The sequence below is a fragment of the Saimiri boliviensis genome, chromosome 7 (genome assembly GCF_048565385.1).
Source record: "Saimiri boliviensis isolate mSaiBol1 chromosome 7, mSaiBol1.pri, whole genome shotgun sequence".
In the NCBI taxonomy this organism is placed as follows: domain Eukaryota; kingdom Metazoa; phylum Chordata; class Mammalia; order Primates; family Cebidae; genus Saimiri; species Saimiri boliviensis.
The window spans coordinates 114,523,277-114,541,096 of NC_133455.1; the positions used below are offsets into that span (position 1 = coordinate 114,523,277).

At 37.6% G+C, this 17,820-nt stretch overlaps 1 protein-coding gene and 1 pseudogene across 6 annotated transcripts in view; one reads left to right on the forward strand and one right to left on the reverse strand.

Moving 5' to 3' along the window:
* The window catches only part of EPS8 (EGFR pathway substrate 8, signaling adaptor), a 164,240-nt gene that overhangs the window by 118,057 nt on the left and 28,363 nt on the right, over window positions 1-17,820 (forward strand). For all 6 annotated transcript variants that reach the window (XM_074403255.1, XM_039461656.2, XM_039461654.2 and 3 more), the window contains exons 9-14: window positions 2,180-2,253; window positions 3,461-3,587; window positions 5,339-5,427; window positions 6,086-6,160; window positions 11,339-11,487; window positions 14,609-14,792. In XM_074403255.1, coding sequence (XP_074259356.1) covers window positions 2,180-2,253; window positions 3,461-3,587; window positions 5,339-5,427; window positions 6,086-6,160; window positions 11,339-11,487; window positions 14,609-14,792 — 698 coding nt within the window. The remainder of the gene's footprint in view (window positions 1-2,179; window positions 2,254-3,460; window positions 3,588-5,338; window positions 5,428-6,085; window positions 6,161-11,338; window positions 11,488-14,608; window positions 14,793-17,820) is intronic.
* Window positions 8,936-10,025, reverse strand: LOC141585035 (ubiquitin-associated protein 2 pseudogene; annotated as a pseudogene).

Here is a 17,820-nt window from a genome sequence, read left to right on the forward strand (position 1 = left end):
TCGCTTTGTTGCCCAGGTTGGAGTACAGTGGTGCGATCTCAGCTCACTGCAACCCCCACCTCCTGGGTTCAAGTGATTCTCCTGCCTAAGCTCCTGAGTAGTTGGGTTGACAGGCATGTGCCACCACGCCCGGCTAATTTTTGTGTTTTTAGTAGAGACGGGGTTTCACCATGTTAGCCAGGATGGTCTTGATCTCCTGACCTCATGATCTGCCTGCCTTGGCCTGCTAAAGTGCTGGGATTACAGATGTGAGCCAGCATGCCCTGCAGAACCTAACATAATTATTACAAAGAGAGTTTATCCCTAGGGATTTCTGAGCTTTCATTAGATTTTATCTGAAATATTTTCTGCAATGTCATCTGTTTAAACTAAGTGAGATAAGTCTTTCAGAACTTCTAATTTACTACTAGACTAAACAGAAGACTTAATATATCAGATTTGGCCTCGATCCAGTCCAGTTTTTAGTTAGAAAGCACCTCAAAAGGAGTGTCTTTCTGTTATCTCTGAAGGCCTTGGCTGACTCTGGCTGAACTGCTCCTCCTTTGAATCCCTGAGGTATATCTACCCCTGACTTCCAAAAGTGATCTCTGTGGGATAGCACCAGTGGCACTGGGGTTCCTAGCTGTGTCTCAGACCTGACAGAGTCCAAGAAATACCATATCTCCTCCACACTGTGCCCTCCAAATGATATTTTTTGGGAACTCTATAGAGTTCCTAATAGCTACGTCAACCTCAACTTAGTACTTTCTGTGGCAGTCCATTACAGCCAAGGTAGCAGCTAATCCATGTGTAAAATAGTAGCTAACTGGCAAGATTTCACAGATAGAAATTTTAATTATCTTAAAGTAGTTAACAGCTGCTAATTAAGTTTCATAAGACACAGTGATTTCTTCTTTCTTTCTTTTCTTTTCTTTTCTTTTTTTTCTTTCTTTTTTTTTTTTTTTTTTTTTTTTTTTTTTTTTTTTTTTTGTTGGCAAGTGTTCCAGTTACAGGTAAAGATAAAATAAAGGAAGAATAGCAATACAAAGTTTTCAGTATTTTTTGCAGTTCTCTATGTTGAACATCATGAGTCATGATGATGTATCATGACTTGTATTTCCATTTGTGATGTTTCATTTCTGTTTTTCTGTCCATATATTTAAAATTTTTTTCTACCATGAAATATTTGTAACAACTCTGTGTTTAGAGGTAGTATTAACTGACTCATACCAGGAAGGAGTTCATGATAATAACTTCATGATTAATATCATATTCTAGCCAACAGAGCAGCCTTAACATTTTGAATGATCTTAAGACATTTTTTTTTAATGTGAAAATTCCTGTCTGCTTTTAAAGCATGTAGCTTAAAATTAACGAGGCCAGCATTGTGGGTTTTAAGCTTAATTACACTAGAATTTTAAGAAGCACTCTGCTGTCAGAACTCCCAAAGCTTTATTGTAGTCACAGTGTTGGAATGTATAAAAATTACAGTTCTGTTGCATTAGAACTTAGTTGACCAGTTCTGAGAAATAGAAGCTTAGCTGCTGGTTTATATTTCAGGCTTGTATGGGAATTAAAGGATGCTAAGTTGGCCGGGCGCGGTGGCTCAAGCCTGTAATCCCAGCACTTTGGGAGGCCGAGGCGGGTGGATCACGAGGTCGAGAGATCGAGACCATCCTGGTCAACAAGGTGAAACCCCGTCTCTACTAAAAATACAAAAAAGTTAGCTGGGCATGGTGGCGCGTGCCTGTAATCCCAGCTACTTAGGAGGCTGGGGCAGGAGAATTGCCTGAGCCCAGGAGGCGGAGGTTGCGGTGAGCCGAGATCGTGCCATTGCACTCCAGCCTGGGTAACAAGAGCGAAACTCCGTCTCAAAAAAGAAAAAAAAAAAAAAGGATGCTAAGTTAAGGTTAGTTCTACAAGTAGCTGACTCAGGGAAGAGAGAGAATAGAGTGGATATTACACGGTAAATAAACATCATAAAGGCAGGAGGACCAATACTTAAGCTCTGCCCAACTGCTTCTGTTAATGGTGACAAGGATGCCTTTCATGGACGATGAGCACAGTTTTGACTTGTGTATCTAGTGGAGATGTTCCCTTTTGCAAACGGTCCTCCTTTTTAACTAATTTTTATGTTTTAAGACTGTAGTGGTATTGTGTGAGTAAAAGATGGAAAGACTTATGATTTTCCTTTCTGTAGTTGAGAAACCAAGGCAGTATCATGAGCAGGAAGAAACGCCTGAGATGATGGCAGCCCGAATTGACAGAGATGTGGTAAGTACAGCAGTCGTCTTTAGATTATTGACTTTTTTTTTAAGAGGGAAAAAATTTCACAAGAAAATGAAATTGATTTAAATAAAGATGTTTTCTAGAAACCTTGTTTTCTGTTTCTAGTGATGGTCATGTTGTTTGATTTATTTTTTCCTTAACTGTTTTTGCCTTTATGCCAGTATTTAGGTAGTAGACTAGTTTACATAGAAACTTAGGCTGAATTATTAGATTTCAGGAATGGTACAATTTTTCTTTCATTGTAGTTTGTAATTCATAATTGAAATATTTTTGAATATGTCTTCTTGGCATTTATTAACAATGTATTTTAGAATGCCTAAAAGTTAAGAGGCATTTTGAAAGGATAGATTTGTAAATCGTAATGCTTTTATAACAGTTAATGCTACGTTTGTTTTCATTTCTCTATAGTGATTTACAGAATGAGAATGCTGTAAATGCTCTGGTTATAGAATATGGTGTTAATGTAATTACTTTTTATACTTTACACATGTTACCAGCTTATGGAGAAACAAATACTGAAAGGAATTTGAAATTTGGAAATCAATTTTTATTAACACTATTACGTTTTATACTTAAAAGTTTAACCCCAATTTCTAGTCTTAAATTAGAAGAATGTCAAGTTTCACACATACTGGAAAAAGGCAACTAAGACTGTAGTATATAAGGTAACCAAATTCATTCCAGTGATCTCCGAAAACATAGTGCATCATTAATTCTATTTTGTCATGTGGAAACACTTATTAATACTTAGTATCATAGACTAGCTATTAGGTTATCACAACATTCTGTATACCTTTAATTCTATGAAATAATATTGTCAGTGCTTTATTGGGACATTTATCAGTAAAACAAAAATGCTCAAGTGTTCTTCTAACAAAACATTGTTTAGAATTTTTTTCTTTGTGTGGGAGAACACTGAAAAAAATTAAAGTAATTCAAAGTAAGAATCCGAATAGATACTGTGAATGCTTCCTTGATAACATTGAACATAGAGCAAAAGTAAGCTAAAGAAAAATAAATGTCAGATAGTAGCTGCAGGTATATTTAGTTTGATTCTTTAATTAATAATAAAATTGAAATTTGCGTGTGGGCTATTTCATTTTTTAAAAACCTTTCTATTATTTACTAACAATGTACAGCTAAGGCAAAAATAGTTTTGTTTTATATTTTATTCTGTAATTTCTAATTTCAGCAAATCTTAAACCACATTTTGGATGACATTGAATTTTTTATCACAAAACTCCAAAAAGCAGCAGAAGCGTTTTCTGAGCTTTCTAAAAGGAAGAAAAATAAGAAAAGTAAAAGGAAAGGACCAGGAGGTAAGTTGGATTTTCTTAATCTTCTAATGACTGGTTAGAACTCTGATACTACACAGAGTTCTGGCTCTTATGAACTGCATAGCAAAACTTCATTGACTGTGGACTGGGGTTCCTCTTCCAGTTTTGGGGTAGCACCTGAGATTTAGGCAAAGAGTAAGATGAACCCAGGGAAGAGTCCATTTTGATTATAAGTCAGCTATAGTGAAGAAAAATTCTGGAATGTTTTACTTAAATCACAGAGACTCCGAGATTTAAATAGTGACCATCTGTCTGTAGTTTTCATTGGTGATTGTAAAATTAAGTATCTATTAAAGAAAGACATAGCTCTATTCATCTTATATTCTGATTTATTCTATTTATAAACTAGAACCATATTATTTGTTAAAAGGGCTGATATTAAAATATTTAAAAGTTTGAAAAGATTTGAATTTTTTATCACAAAAGTTTAAACAGTACATTCAGGTCACATACAAAGCCATATAAACACAAATTTCACGTATGCTGCAGTTCAGCTATTTAAAATGGCCTCAGCTCTGTAAAATTAAAATTATGAAAGTAAAGTTTATACTTCCTCTAACAAAATGGTAGAGATGGAAAGATGTAAAATAATAAAGATATTCCTTTCATTACAGATAACTTCTAAATCTTTCTCTAGGACATATTTATATAACAAGCTTATGACCTTTGGCTTTATCTTCTGCATGTGAATATATGGATGTGCCTCCTCTCCACAGATTCCAAAATTAAGTACTATTGCTTCCCAGTATCTTAAACCACTTATTCCTTTTGAAATTGTTTATGAAAGGTATACTATCCTCTTGATCACCCAGATTCAAAGCTGCAGATTCTTCTATGACTTCCTTCTCTAGCTTGTAGCCAACATCAATTTTATTTTCTCAACATCTTCTGTATCCACTTATTTCCCTTTTCATTTTCATAACTGGCATCCAGTTCAAGCTACTATCATTTTTTAAACCCAGCTTTCAAAGCAGTCTTCAAGTCTCTACTTTTTCATGCTGTGAGAACAGTCTTTTAAAGCTGTCAGTCACTTCATTCTTCTGCTGTAAAGCATGTTAGTTACATGTTCTATTGATGTAAGTACAACTCTTCCCACTGGAAATCAAGGTTATCCACAATCTAACCTTGATCTACCCTTCCATTCTCATGTTTCTCTGATTTTATGTTTGTTGTTTCGTGTACAGGCAGTTTACTTTTTCCTTGTTTTTGCTTATGCTTTTTTATCCAAACATGATGTTTTTCCCACCACATCGCCCTGGACCAAATTTCAAATCCCATCTTATAACCTACTCTCTCCATCTGTCTTTTAAGTATACATTTTCTTGTCACCCAACCAGGTAATTCTTGTCTCATAACCATTGGTACATCTCTTGTTATTTATCTGGTTCATGTATTTTATTAGATTTTAAGTCCCTTAAGAGCAGGGCTTATTGCTTTCTCACTTTTGTACTCTTCACAATGATAAGCACAATGCCTGCCACAAAGAAAGGCTATAATGTACGTTTATGGAATTAAATGAGTAATTTGTAGTGCCTAAGGATAGAGCAATCCATTTCAAACTTTGTGTCTTCTCAGTTGTTACAGTCATACTATGAGATGTAGCACAGTAACTAGGTAGCATGCCTGATGAGATCATTAAACTTTACAGACGTAAATGTGGTTTTTGTTTTTCCATTTAATAAATTTTTTTGGATTTTGCTCTGATCTCCTTCTCCTCTCACTTATTTCATTAGAGGGTGTTTTAACGCTGCGAGCAAAACCTCCACCTCCTGATGAATTTCTTGACTGTTTCCAAAAATTTAAACATGGATTTAACCTTCTGGTAAGTGAAATTTATGCATGTAGAATTAGAAGAAATGAATGAAAAAATTAAAGTCTAGTCAGGATGTTTCTGATCAAATTAAGAAATAAAATTGTTTTTATAGATTTTTGGAGGGCATGTATGTTTTAATTTGCCTTTAATTAAAAACAGAAAATTTAAAAACATATACATCTAAGAAACTCGATTGAAAAACAATGACTTCTAGTCTCACTCTATCCATGCTAACGAATATATTAAAAGTGAAACTGGTGGTAAAGACTACCCCACTGCCAGGTGCCGTGGCTTACATCTGTAATCCCAGCACTTTGGGAGGCTGAGGTGGGCAGATCACAAGGTCAGGAGGTCAAGACCAGCCTGGCCAACATGGTGAAACCCCATCTCTCCTAAAAATACAAAAATTACCTGGGCATGGTGGTGCATGCCTGTAATCCCAGCTACTCAGGAGGCTGAGGCAGGAGAATCGCTTGAACCTGGGAGGTGGAAGTTGTAGTGAGATCGTGCCACTGCACTCCAGCCTGGCAGCAGAGTGAGACTCTATCTCAAAAAAAGAAAAAGAAAAAAAAAAAAAAGACCACCCCCTCTGAGTCTATGTTGGACTTTTCTCAGTGTCTGTCTTTTGCTCCATAGTAATCTATTTCCTGTTTTCTTAATGTTGCAGGCCAAATTGAAGTCTCATATTCAGAATCCCAGTGCTGCAGATTTGGTTCACTTTTTGTTTACTCCATTAAATATGGTGAGGTTTTATTAGTTTAAGAAAGAATTGTTCTTAGTATATTTTTAAACCCAAGGTATCTGTCTGGATTATCTAGACTGCTTTGCTTCATTTCCTTGGTTGGGTGCTATTTCTTTGCCAGTTGTGTAAACAACAAGAATGTAAAATTTGAGAATTTAAAGAACCTTATAAATTATCTTGTTTAAACACCTTATTTTATATTTGAGGAAACTAGTATCTGACAGAGCTAGGGATATGAAAAGACATAAAGATTTATTGGATACCAGTGTTTCAATGTATACTAGTATATAATATCCAATGCCTTGAATAATGTAGATGTTTTTCTCATTTTCACAAAATAATCATGAGGAGTCTAGTTCTTGATGGATAGTTTGCTCCGTGAAGTATTCTGAGACCCATGGTTTTTTTGTTTTTTTGTTTTTTTGTTTTTTTGTTTTTTTAATTGAGGTGTTCCTTCATCTCTTGAACTGTCTCTGACTTGTTTATTCATTTATGCACTTATTCTACAAATACAAACTGAGAGCCTCCTAAGTGCTTGGCTTTAGAGTAGTTCATCAGGAACACACAGACAAAAATTCTTAACCCTATTAGAACTTATATTGTAGCATCAAGGGCCAGCCATTAACATAAATAAATGTGTAAGTAATACAGTTGTCTAAAAATCAGATGCTATGCAGAAAAATAGAGTGGAAGAGAACTGGGAGTTCCCTGGGGGATGCATGCCTGTATGTATGTGTGTGAGAAATGGAGTGTTACAATTTTTGAGTAGGGTTTGTTAAAAGAAGCCTCACTGAGATGTCATTGGAGTAAAGGAAGTAAGGAATGGGTCATCAGGATCTTTGCAAGAAGAGAATTCCAGACAGAGAATAAGGTGTAAATGTTCTAAGGTAGTAACATGCAAAGCGTGTTCTTAGAATAGGTAGATACTGTGACTTCAGCAGAATGAGGGAAGAAAAGATTAGGAGATATCAGGAGGGCAACAGGAAGATACATCTTGTTGGTCCTTATAAGGGATTGGGAGACCTTTGACAATCGGAGTTTTCAGCAGAAAAGGATTGCCCTGGCTATAATGTTTAGAAATTTTGGGGAAGAAGCAGCTAGGGTCATTATTAAAATAATCCAGATGGAAGATTATGATGCTTAGACTTGGTAGCATTGAAGGTGGTGAGAAGTCTGATCTGGTTATAAATTTGCTGCTAGATTGGATATACTGTGCAAAAGTCAAGGATCTCTCCCAGATTTTTGGCCTAAGACTGACAGAATGGAGTGATGATTAACTAAGATGGCAAAGACTAGGTAGAGCAGGTTTTTGGAGGATGGTGAAGAATTCAGTTTTAGATATATCAAAAGTGAGTTGTACCCAGATGGGGAAACTTGAATTGGTAGTTGGATATATGAATTTGGAGTTCAGTGGAGAAATCAGGCCAAGGACTGGTTGAACTTTGGGCATTCAATGTTAGGAGAATAGGAAGAACCAGCCAAGAAGATTGACAAGAGGCAGTAAGGGATGATAAATCTCATCCTTCTTTCCCTAGGGATAGGTAGACAAGACTTGAAGTAGGATATGAAATGAGTATTGCTTCCAACATAGGAAAGTAAGTAACATTATCAACATGAATGTCAGAAGCTAAGCAATAAGGGATTAGAAGATGAAAGTGCAAGAGTATATCAGTAATTTATGAATGCTTCCATATGTTGTTGCTATATAAGGAGCATCAGATTCTGCTTGCCTAATTATTTCTGAATGATTCTTGCTGTATAAATGCTTTTTAAAAAATTTAGATGAAGACCAAGGACATATACATATAAAGAATTTGATAGTAGCTCATTAACAAAATTTGTATTTCTTATTCTTTAACATCTTTGATGCTATCTTAATTTGAGTATTAAGAAGTATTATTTATAAAGCAGTTTTTGCTGCCTCCTCTTACTTTCACACACTTCCAGAGATCATATGTAGGTATCTAGTCATTACACAGAGTAGAGCTAGAACATAACGAGGGTGGTTTCCCTGACATATACAAATTGGTCTTTGTGATCAGGTTGTGTACCTGAAAACATTGGTTTACTTGCCAGTGTTTGGTATCTCTGCTTTTCTCAAAAATTACTCCTTGTTAATGTTCTCTCCATTCATAGTATTTTGCTGGTCCATTTAATGTTCTCCCTACAGGGCCTCAGACATTTTACTTGGACAAGGGAGATGAGGAGAAACATCTATTTAGGGCCTGCTACTGCCCAAGCATGATGCAGTGGCTTTACATCTGTGAGCTGCTCTCCTCTTCCCTCATCATGGACATGGGCACACGAGCATAGCCACAGCACATATGCCTGCGCACGTTCTCGAGAGGGATCCTTGGCTCATAACCTTTTATTTACAGTCTCTTTCATTTTATTTCCTCTTTTGTTAAAGCAGAGATTTTTATATTCCTCTACTCATTTTTTTAACTGTTTCAATTTTCCCTCTTATTGCTACATATTTATTAGAAATACATTTGGGGCTGGAAGTTAAAAATTACTGGGCTAGGTAGGCAGGGTAGGTTTTGTTCTCAAAGAAGAGTTAGTGTTCCTTCTTTATCTGCCACCTTTTTCTTCATTCATCCCATGCCACTGTGTCATCGGCAATCCAAAGTCAGATAAGTCTTAGTCCAACTCCTCAAGGAGGGGAAACTGAAAAGTCATAAATTACAGTGTAATAGTGTAATGTGTTACTAATATGCATAAATTACAGTGTAATAGTGTAACGTGGGCCGGGCACGGTGGCTCACACCTGTAATCCTAGCACTTTGGGAGGCCGAGGTGAGGGGACATGTCTGGAGGGACAAACGTGGTGGGGCCATATTGGAAGGCACTGGGCATGCCTGTGTAGCAGGGAAGGCCAGTATGGCTATAGCCAGGTGGCAGCACAGGGTTCAGGAAGGAGTGTTGGGCTGTGTGGTGGGTCTCTGATTGGCTCTGCTGTGGCTGAGCTGGTGTGGTAGGGGGTGCAGGATGACATCACCTGGATATGGATTATTAGCTAGGCTCCCATCTCGGCTAGCAAGCTCTGTGGTTGCAGCAAAGGGAATTCTGTAGTAGTCCACTGGCAGCCGTGACTGCAGCATCTGGAGCTCGTCATAGCCATAGATCGGGTAGGCAGGAAGCAGTCCTCCGGGACCCACGAGGTACTGGTTGTGCAGCAGGGCAGGCACCCCTTGGGGCAAGTTTTGGGGTGCTTTGCCTGAGGTCACCAAAGGCACGGCCCTGGTACTACTGCTGGACGCACTCGTGGGGGTCCCACCCAGGCAGAGGCTGTTCGCGGTGTGCATGCTACTGGACAGGCTAGCGCCTGAGGATGCGGAACTCGAGGTGGAGGTCGCTGCCGTGGAAAAGGTGGCTGAGGACTGGAGGGAAGGGGCGTTCTCCACACTGGCATGTGTGTGTGACGTGCTCAAGGAGAGGGCTGTGTGCGGAGGAGAGGCTGCTCTGGTGGCTGGAGAGTGAACTGCTAAGCTGAGAGAGGGCTGCCAGTCAGGTTGCCAGTGTGCTGGGATGTGGATGGCAGAAGTGCAGCGCAGGAGGTGGTACTGGTCAGGGAGCTCCCAGATGGGAGGGCAGAGGGAGGTCCTGCTGTCTTTGGAGCTGGAACGGATGAAGCAGTGTCTAGTGTCTGCTTGCTTCGACCACCACCATGTCCATTCATGATGGTTCCTGGAGCTGACTCTGTTGAACTCACGGGACTTTGGTATGGGATCCTGTTATGCACAGAACTCTGGTCATAGGAGGAAGACGTTGCTACTCGACTAGCAGAACTCAGCCGTGAGCTGGGCAGACTGCAGGAGGTAATGACGGAAGTTGTGTACGTGGAGTTCTGTACTGCATTGGTCATTGGTAAGATGTATTCAAAGGCTCAGGAGTTCAACACCAGTCTGGGCAACACAGTGAAACCCCATCCCTACTAAAATACAAAGTAAATTAGCCGGGCGTGGCAATGTGTGCCTATAGTTTCAGCTACTGCTGAGGCTGAGGCAGGAGAATTGCTTGAACCCAGGAGGCAGAGCTGAGATCACGCAGTGATCTGAGATCATTCCACTGTACTTCAGCCTGGGCGACAGGCTGAGACTCCATCTCTTAAAAAAAAAAAAAAAGTGTAATGTGTTGCTAATATGCATCTATTACAGTTTAATAGTGTAATGTGTTACTAATATGTATAAATTGTTTAGAGGACGCAGGGTGGGGATGGTGCATCAGAGTTACACTTTGGGGTTAAGACAGGCTTTCACAAGAATTGGGACATGAGTAGAGTTCTGAATAATGGGGGAAGGGCCTTCTCGGGAATGGGAACAGCATGTGCAAATATACAGAGGCCTAGAACAGCATAGCATGCTGAGAACACCTGGATGATTGGAGCCATCCCAAAAATCTTTCTTCTTGTGCCACATCTCTGAGAAGTCCCTTTATAAAGGGACTCTGATTTCTGCTCTAGGAGTTAACCACCATTTTTTAGCCAGAAAATAGCTCATAAGAAGTAAATTTAGAGTAGTTTTTGGACATTTTCGTATCCTCATTTTGCTTATCAGAGAATTGCACCTGTTTGTTTCTGCTGTCATTAAATGTCCATATTAAATCAGGGAAATTTTCTAAAAATAATTCTGGGAAAAGGCACCATAGGTTCAGAGTATCAGTCTCATTCCTGTTTCACCTTCTTCCCTGCATCCTTTTATTTTTATATGTCTGTATATGCACAGCCATAGACTGTTAACTCTTGATAGTATTGTTTCTCTTGGTAGTATTCATTTTGGGAACTATATTTTTCAATTTTGGCATAACAAATTTGCCAGAAGATATACACATATTTAAAACAATAACAACAACAAAACAGGGATAGTAAAATCACCTGATCTAGAATTCTCTGCATAGCCTCTAGTATCTTCCAGAGAAAATACAGTCATATGCAGCCCATAGGCTGATGCTGTGAAAGTTGTTAAATTGTTAACTTTGATTTTAGATTTTAAAGCACTGCTGGGCTGGGCAAGTTGATTTGACAACCTGTTTCTCAATCAGTAGTGCAGTGCACAGCATCAAAATTTAATTTGATTATTATAAAATAGTGCTTGTTTTTGGCATGGGTTTTTGTCTACACATTTTGAAAACATACAAGTAATTGTCATCTTCTTACTAAAAAATGGTTTATTATTTTAGGTGGTGCAGGCAACAGGAGGTCCTGAATTAGCCAGTTCAGTACTTAGTCCCCTATTGACTAAGGACACAATCGATTTCTTAAATTATACTGTCAATGGTGATGAACGGCAGCTGTGGATGTCATTGGGAGGAACTTGGATGAAAGCCAGGTAAGCATAGATGAGTTTAGCATTTACCACCTATAATGCCTTGAATACCATTCTTTGTTTATTACATTGATCTAATGAGACATTTATTTAACCTTCTACATATGAAGGGCTAAGTGTCATAGGAAAAAGCCTAAACCCTTAAAAGCTACAAGTCTAGTGGAGGAGATAGAAGTGTATGCAGTATAAGGAATGATACACCTTAGGAGTGAGTCATAAACAAAATGCTGTTGGTTGGCAAGGAGGAGCCATCAGGAAGGGGATTTAGATAGGAGGGTAGTTAGCTTTCAAATAAGAGCTGGCATTTAAAATCAACAGGTACACATAGAGTTGACACACATACATACACACGCACACATGCACAGTGCTTGCTAGTCCATGTACTTTACCTAACTACTGTTATTATCGCTATTTTGCAGATGAGGAAAGTGAGGCACAGAGAGGATAAGTTAATTTGCCCAAAGTCACACAATTTGTAAGTGACAGAGCAGGGATGTGAACTCATGCCATGTAGCTCTGGAGTCAGCGTTCATCATTAGTTTGCTAAACTGCCTTTCAGCAGGATGAGTAGAATTTCCACAGTTACATAGCAGGGCAAGGGCCTGTCCAGTAAAGAGAGAAGCAGAAGTGAAGGCATGACGTAGTCAAGAGAAAAGAGGATGAAGATGTTTCTCTGGAATATGGACTTTGGGTGGCAGTTGAGTATGAAAGGGTGGGAGGAGGATGGTATTAAAATGAGCATATAGAGATGAGCAGGGCAGGATTATGCCCGCTTTCAGTGCCATGCTAAAGAGCTGAAGCATGGTTCTATAGGCCGTGAAGAACCAATATCTTTGTGACGAATGTGAAATGATTATATCTGTGTTTTAGAAAGATCAGTCTGGCAGTCGAAGCTAGCAAGGACATGGACAAATGTAACTGGAGGTAGAGGCCTTTTGAGATGTTAATGTTATCGTAGAGCCTCCTTCATAAATTAGTATTCTTCAGGATCAGAGAGTCACAGTGGGACTGAAAAGGAAGAGTGGGTAATTTTAAGAATTGTATACTTGTCAAGAAAGTGATTATGGAAGATAAATCATTAACAATTGCAGTACTAATGCTTGCTGAGCAAGGCAAGGTAAGAAAATAATTCTAATTTCATAATTATAAATACATAATTTTTGCTTTGCTCATTTATCTTAATCTTTTAATTTATTTCACCACTTAGAACAAATCATTTAGTATGGCAACTTAGACATTTGTCTTTCTAATGCTTTTGAATGGGTTAGCCTAAGAGTCATGGGCCAATTCATAATTTTTTTTCTCCTTTTTTTTCTTCTATCAAAACATATACAAACTATTCTTATTTTTTGGACTTTGACAGTTGCTTCTGTTGGAATATAGTTAAGCAGAAAATTAATTGAAAGCATTGCAGTTGTTGCTTTTATATAGAAAATATTTAAATTTACCTATATTATTTATGTATTAATATAGTATAGTATATACTTTATAATACTGTCCTCATACTGTCTAAAAATTGGTTAAATAGATATTTTATTTCTTAAATTTTTAATTGACACATTATTTATAGTTGTACATATTTTCAGGGTACATATGATAGTTTGATATATTCATATACTATATAAAGATGAAATAAGGGCATTTAGGATATCCATCACCTTAAATATCTTAAATGTTTATCTTTATGCTAGGAACATTTCAATTTTTCTCTTTCAGCTATTTTGAAGCGTACACTAGATTAATGTTAACTCTAGTTACCCTGCTGGTCTGTCTAACACTGGGTCTTATTTCTCCTATTCAATGTATGTTTGTATCCATTAATCAACTTCTCTTCATCTCCCCACAACCCTGCCTAATCCTTGTCAGCAACTAGTAACTGCCAGACTACTCTAACTTCATGAAATCCACTTTTTTAGCTTCCACATATGAGTGAGCTTATTTCCCTTAACAGAATGACCCCCAGTTATACTCACATTGCTTCACATAAGATTTCTTTCATTTTTATGGCTGAATAATATTCCATTGTAAAAAGATCACTTAAATCTATTAGATTTATATAGGTTATTTTATGATAAGCCTACGTGGCATCCTTTCATTTCATGAAGCTCATTAAATGCATCAGCTCTCACATTACAAATATAGCTCAGGCTCCTTAATTTCTTTGTTTAGGGTTCTATCGTAAAATAAGAAAATTAATTACCATTTAAAAAACTATATCAAAATGAAATATTGTTAGCTATTAACGTGTGGAAGGGGTCATTTAGATCCTGATTGGTAAGACTACTAGGAAATGAATGCACTGACTGATTTAAAAATGTGTAAAGATAAAAAGAATCATGGAAGTCTATGACAATCTGAATAAAATGATTTCATAATAGTAGAAACATAACATGAAGAATTAAATATGAAAGATGAAGCAACATATTCTACCAAAAATGAAGCCCTCATTTTTGTCCTAGTTATTTTTGTGGTTCATGAGTGATTAGGATCTTATAGAAATTAGTCTCACTCGGTGTCATTAAATGATGAACTGATATGATTGTGATTACAGATTAGTTGGCTTTACTGATTAAAATGGAGCTGATACATTTAATTTATTAAATTGACCATCTGTTTCATTTTAGGGGACTTCATAAATTTACAAATCATAAACCTTAAGAACATGCTAGGCTGTTTCTCTTTTGAAAGATATATCTAATACCAGAAGGTTTCACTAGTGATGAGAGGGGCATGAAGGGAAAGTTGGGAGTCTGAAACTACTTTAAATGTTAGAGAAATTTGTGCTCTAAATACTTATCACACTCCAAGCTCCACGCCCCCTTCATACACAAATTTTTAAAAACCTATACCCATGTTAAAAAGTTGAGTTTAATGGAGAATTGAGGCAACGTTGTGAAAACAGACGATGCAACAGAATTCAATCTTCCTTTCATTTTATTGGTGTGAAATACTGGTATAAACATGTTTGCTTTTTCTTTTTGGGTGGATGGAAGACAGATTAGATATGTGCTGTTTTTGTTGTTTGTTGTTTATGTGTGTGTGTGTCTAGTCTTACTGAAGATAACTGTGAGCTTGGGCACATTCCTAGATGTTACTGTTTATGTGCCTTAATACCCTCCTACAGAGCGGAGTGGCCAAAGGAACAGTTTATTCCACCATATGTTCCACGGTTCCGCAATGGCTGGGAGCCCCCAATGCTGAACTTTATGGGAGCACCAATGGAACAAGATCTTTATCAACTAGCAGAATCTGTGGCAAATGTGGCAGAACATCAGCGCAAACAGGAAATAAAAAGATTATCCACAGAGGTAAAGTTTTTTAACATTATCCTTTGTAGACAGTGACATTATCCTTTGTAGACAGTGTAATTATCTGTGTATTCTCTTGTAATTCTGATCACAAGTTCTCATTTTATTTATCTGAAAATTGTTCTAGAATCAAAGTCTGAATGTTACCCTCTCTGGAATTAGCTCTCTCTCTTGCATCTGTCATTTCGTGACAGTGCACTGTTCCTCCTCCTTGAAGCCCAACCCCAACCCAAATTGCTCTCCTAGAGCCTGTCAGCCCTCACCCCTCCCCTTGTTGCCACTTTTCTCCTGGCTCCGGTAATCCTAAGTAAGCTTTTTTTTTTAGGATGACTTTCTCTTGTGATACTGCCCTTTGGCTGATTTCTTTCTGTTTTCCTCTCCCATTATCAGGCCCTCAAGGCAGTTCCCTGACCGTAGATCCTCCACCTGTCCCAAACAGTTGTTTTCTGAATGCCCCCAGTGACTTCAATTTCTCTCCGCCTTTTCTTCATGTTGCTTTGCCTCTCTTCTCTTCTGTTTGTTTTCTTTCCTTCCTTTTGCCTGGTTCTAAGCTTCTGGTGTCCTATCAGCCTTACTAGATGACCATAGTTTTTCTGTACTCTAGTCCCCAAGCTCAAATGATCATTTTTGTAACACTCATTTTATCTTTTAAGTATTTTAGTAAGCTTTAGAGTATAACCTATCTGGGAATCAAGTTGAGAGAATGAAATCGAGTATGTTGTCTTGTCGCATTCCTTAAAAATAATGTTTCTATGACTCTTCTTGTTTGTTGGAAAAGAACAGTGAACACTGATTCAAGCTAGACCAAACACAAATAGGATGATCAGAACCTGAAGAATTAGGTGAATGAAGTCTAATCTGTAGAAGAAACAGTAAATGATGACTAGAGCTTCCTGAAATCCTATTATTTTCTTTTATTCAATTCCTTAGATTAATTTTCTCAGGCTATCATAGGTATTTATAATGTGGCAAACATGATACGAAAGAATGAATTAGCAAACCATGGTGTATTATATATCCTGTGACCACTTTTAAGGTGAAACATTTATCTAAATTAAATTTAAAAAATTTTCCTTCTTGGACTATTCTTTAAACAATAACAATATTATTATAGAAGTTTGGTTCAATTCCTGAAACTTTAAAAATAAAGCAAACATATTACTTTGAAATTATTTTTTTCTAATGTAATTGTTTTTTCCCCTGGCCGTATCATAAGGGAAGAGGTGGATTCCATGCTTGCCCTTCCCTCTAAATGACCTCACTGCTCAGTTGGCAAGCATATGTCCCTGCCCATATTTCATAGTTCAGGCCTCATCACTGTGAATTTTCTTTCCATTTAAAGGGCAGTTTTTCTGGAGGAAAGAAAATATAATCAAACATGAAATTATGATACACTTGCTGTTGCTATAGTTACAGCTGACCGTTTTCACATCATAAAAATTTCCAGCTTATAGCCTTCATATCTTAAATAAGAAAATATAACTCACTTTATAATGCATGCCTCAGAAATTCACTTTTGTGATTTCTCTGTCAATTTGTGTATTTAAGAAGAGAGTAGTGTGTTCTGGGCTCCCAGGATGTAAGTGTGTCTACTTTCACTGAATAAGTAATTTTAAAAGAGGAATTATTGAAAATCCTTACTTGTAATGAGTTATCGTTTTCCTGTTGTAAACTATATTTCATTTGAGGGCCGAAGTAGTTAATCAGAGGTTTAAAAAAATGAAAAGCCACATGCTAGCAGTTCCAGGGAATTTTATGCCTTGAGATTTTGTTGGAAAAGAGGCCAAGTAATGGTGACTTAAAATGCATAAAAGTGTAATCACCCCTAGAAGAGATGTTTTATTATTCTTTATTGCTACTATAATAAAAGCATTTACAACAAGACTTGGGTAATTCAGGATCTGGTGATTTTTGTTTAGAATTGAAAGACATAGATGACATGGAGTGACAGATATGGGTGGCAGTACTCAGCTTCTTTACTTCCCCTGAACTCTTGGTAGCCATCACAGTTAGTCATTGGTCATTTTTCTCTTCTCCCTTTCGGTATTCCCAGTCACTCTCAGGACCCAGTGATTTCGTACTGCTGACCTCACTGTTATGTTCAGAGCTGGGCAAAAGTGTGGGTGCATCTAACAGTTTCTTGCACTCCCCTCTTTAGAACAGCCTTTAATTAAAGATTAATCTGATGTAGTGCTTCTACTCTTTCCCAGGGTAATGATAAGCTGAATTAATTGAGCTCAGACTTTTTTTAAATTAAATGCTGAAACTTGTTTATTTTTATTTGTATATTAAGTGCAGTATCCTGATTGTGTATGTATAAACATCACCTGCTCTGTCCATGGATAAACTCAACCCTCCTCCTGCTCGCATTGTCATTAGAATTAACTATGGTAACTATATGTCCAAGACTTTTCTGAAACATGTTTAGTTTCAACTGTTTTGCCCGAATGAATCCATAAACAAATATACAAAATCCATAATCAAAATATCCAAAGAAATCCAGTGCTTCAGTGTCTGTCATGCTTCTTCCAATACTTAATTTTTATCTAAAGAAACAATTTAAAGGCTTTGGGGAGTTTCTGTTTGTTTGTTTGTTTGTTTGTTTTCTTTCAATCTGAGCATGTATTCTTTATAGCAGGGGTCCCCAAACCCTGGCCATGGACCAGTACCAGTGCTTGGCCCATTAGAAACCAGGCCGCACTGCAGGAGGTGAGTGGCAGGCCTGGGAGCATTATCACCTGATCTCCACTTCCTGTCAGATGAGCTGAGGTTTTAGATTCTCATAGGAGCAAGAACCCTAAGAGAATGCGAGGGTTCTCTTTATGATAATCTAGTGCCCGATGATCTAAGGAGGAACAGTTTCATCCTGAAACCATCCCCATCACGCCTGGCCCTGGGGTCCATGGAAAAATTGCCTTCTCTGAAACAAGTTTGCTGCCAAAACAGTTGGGAACTGCTGCTCTATAGCTTTAAAACCATGGTCCTCAGTGGGACCTATAAACCTCAGCTGTCACGCTTGGTAGCTCCC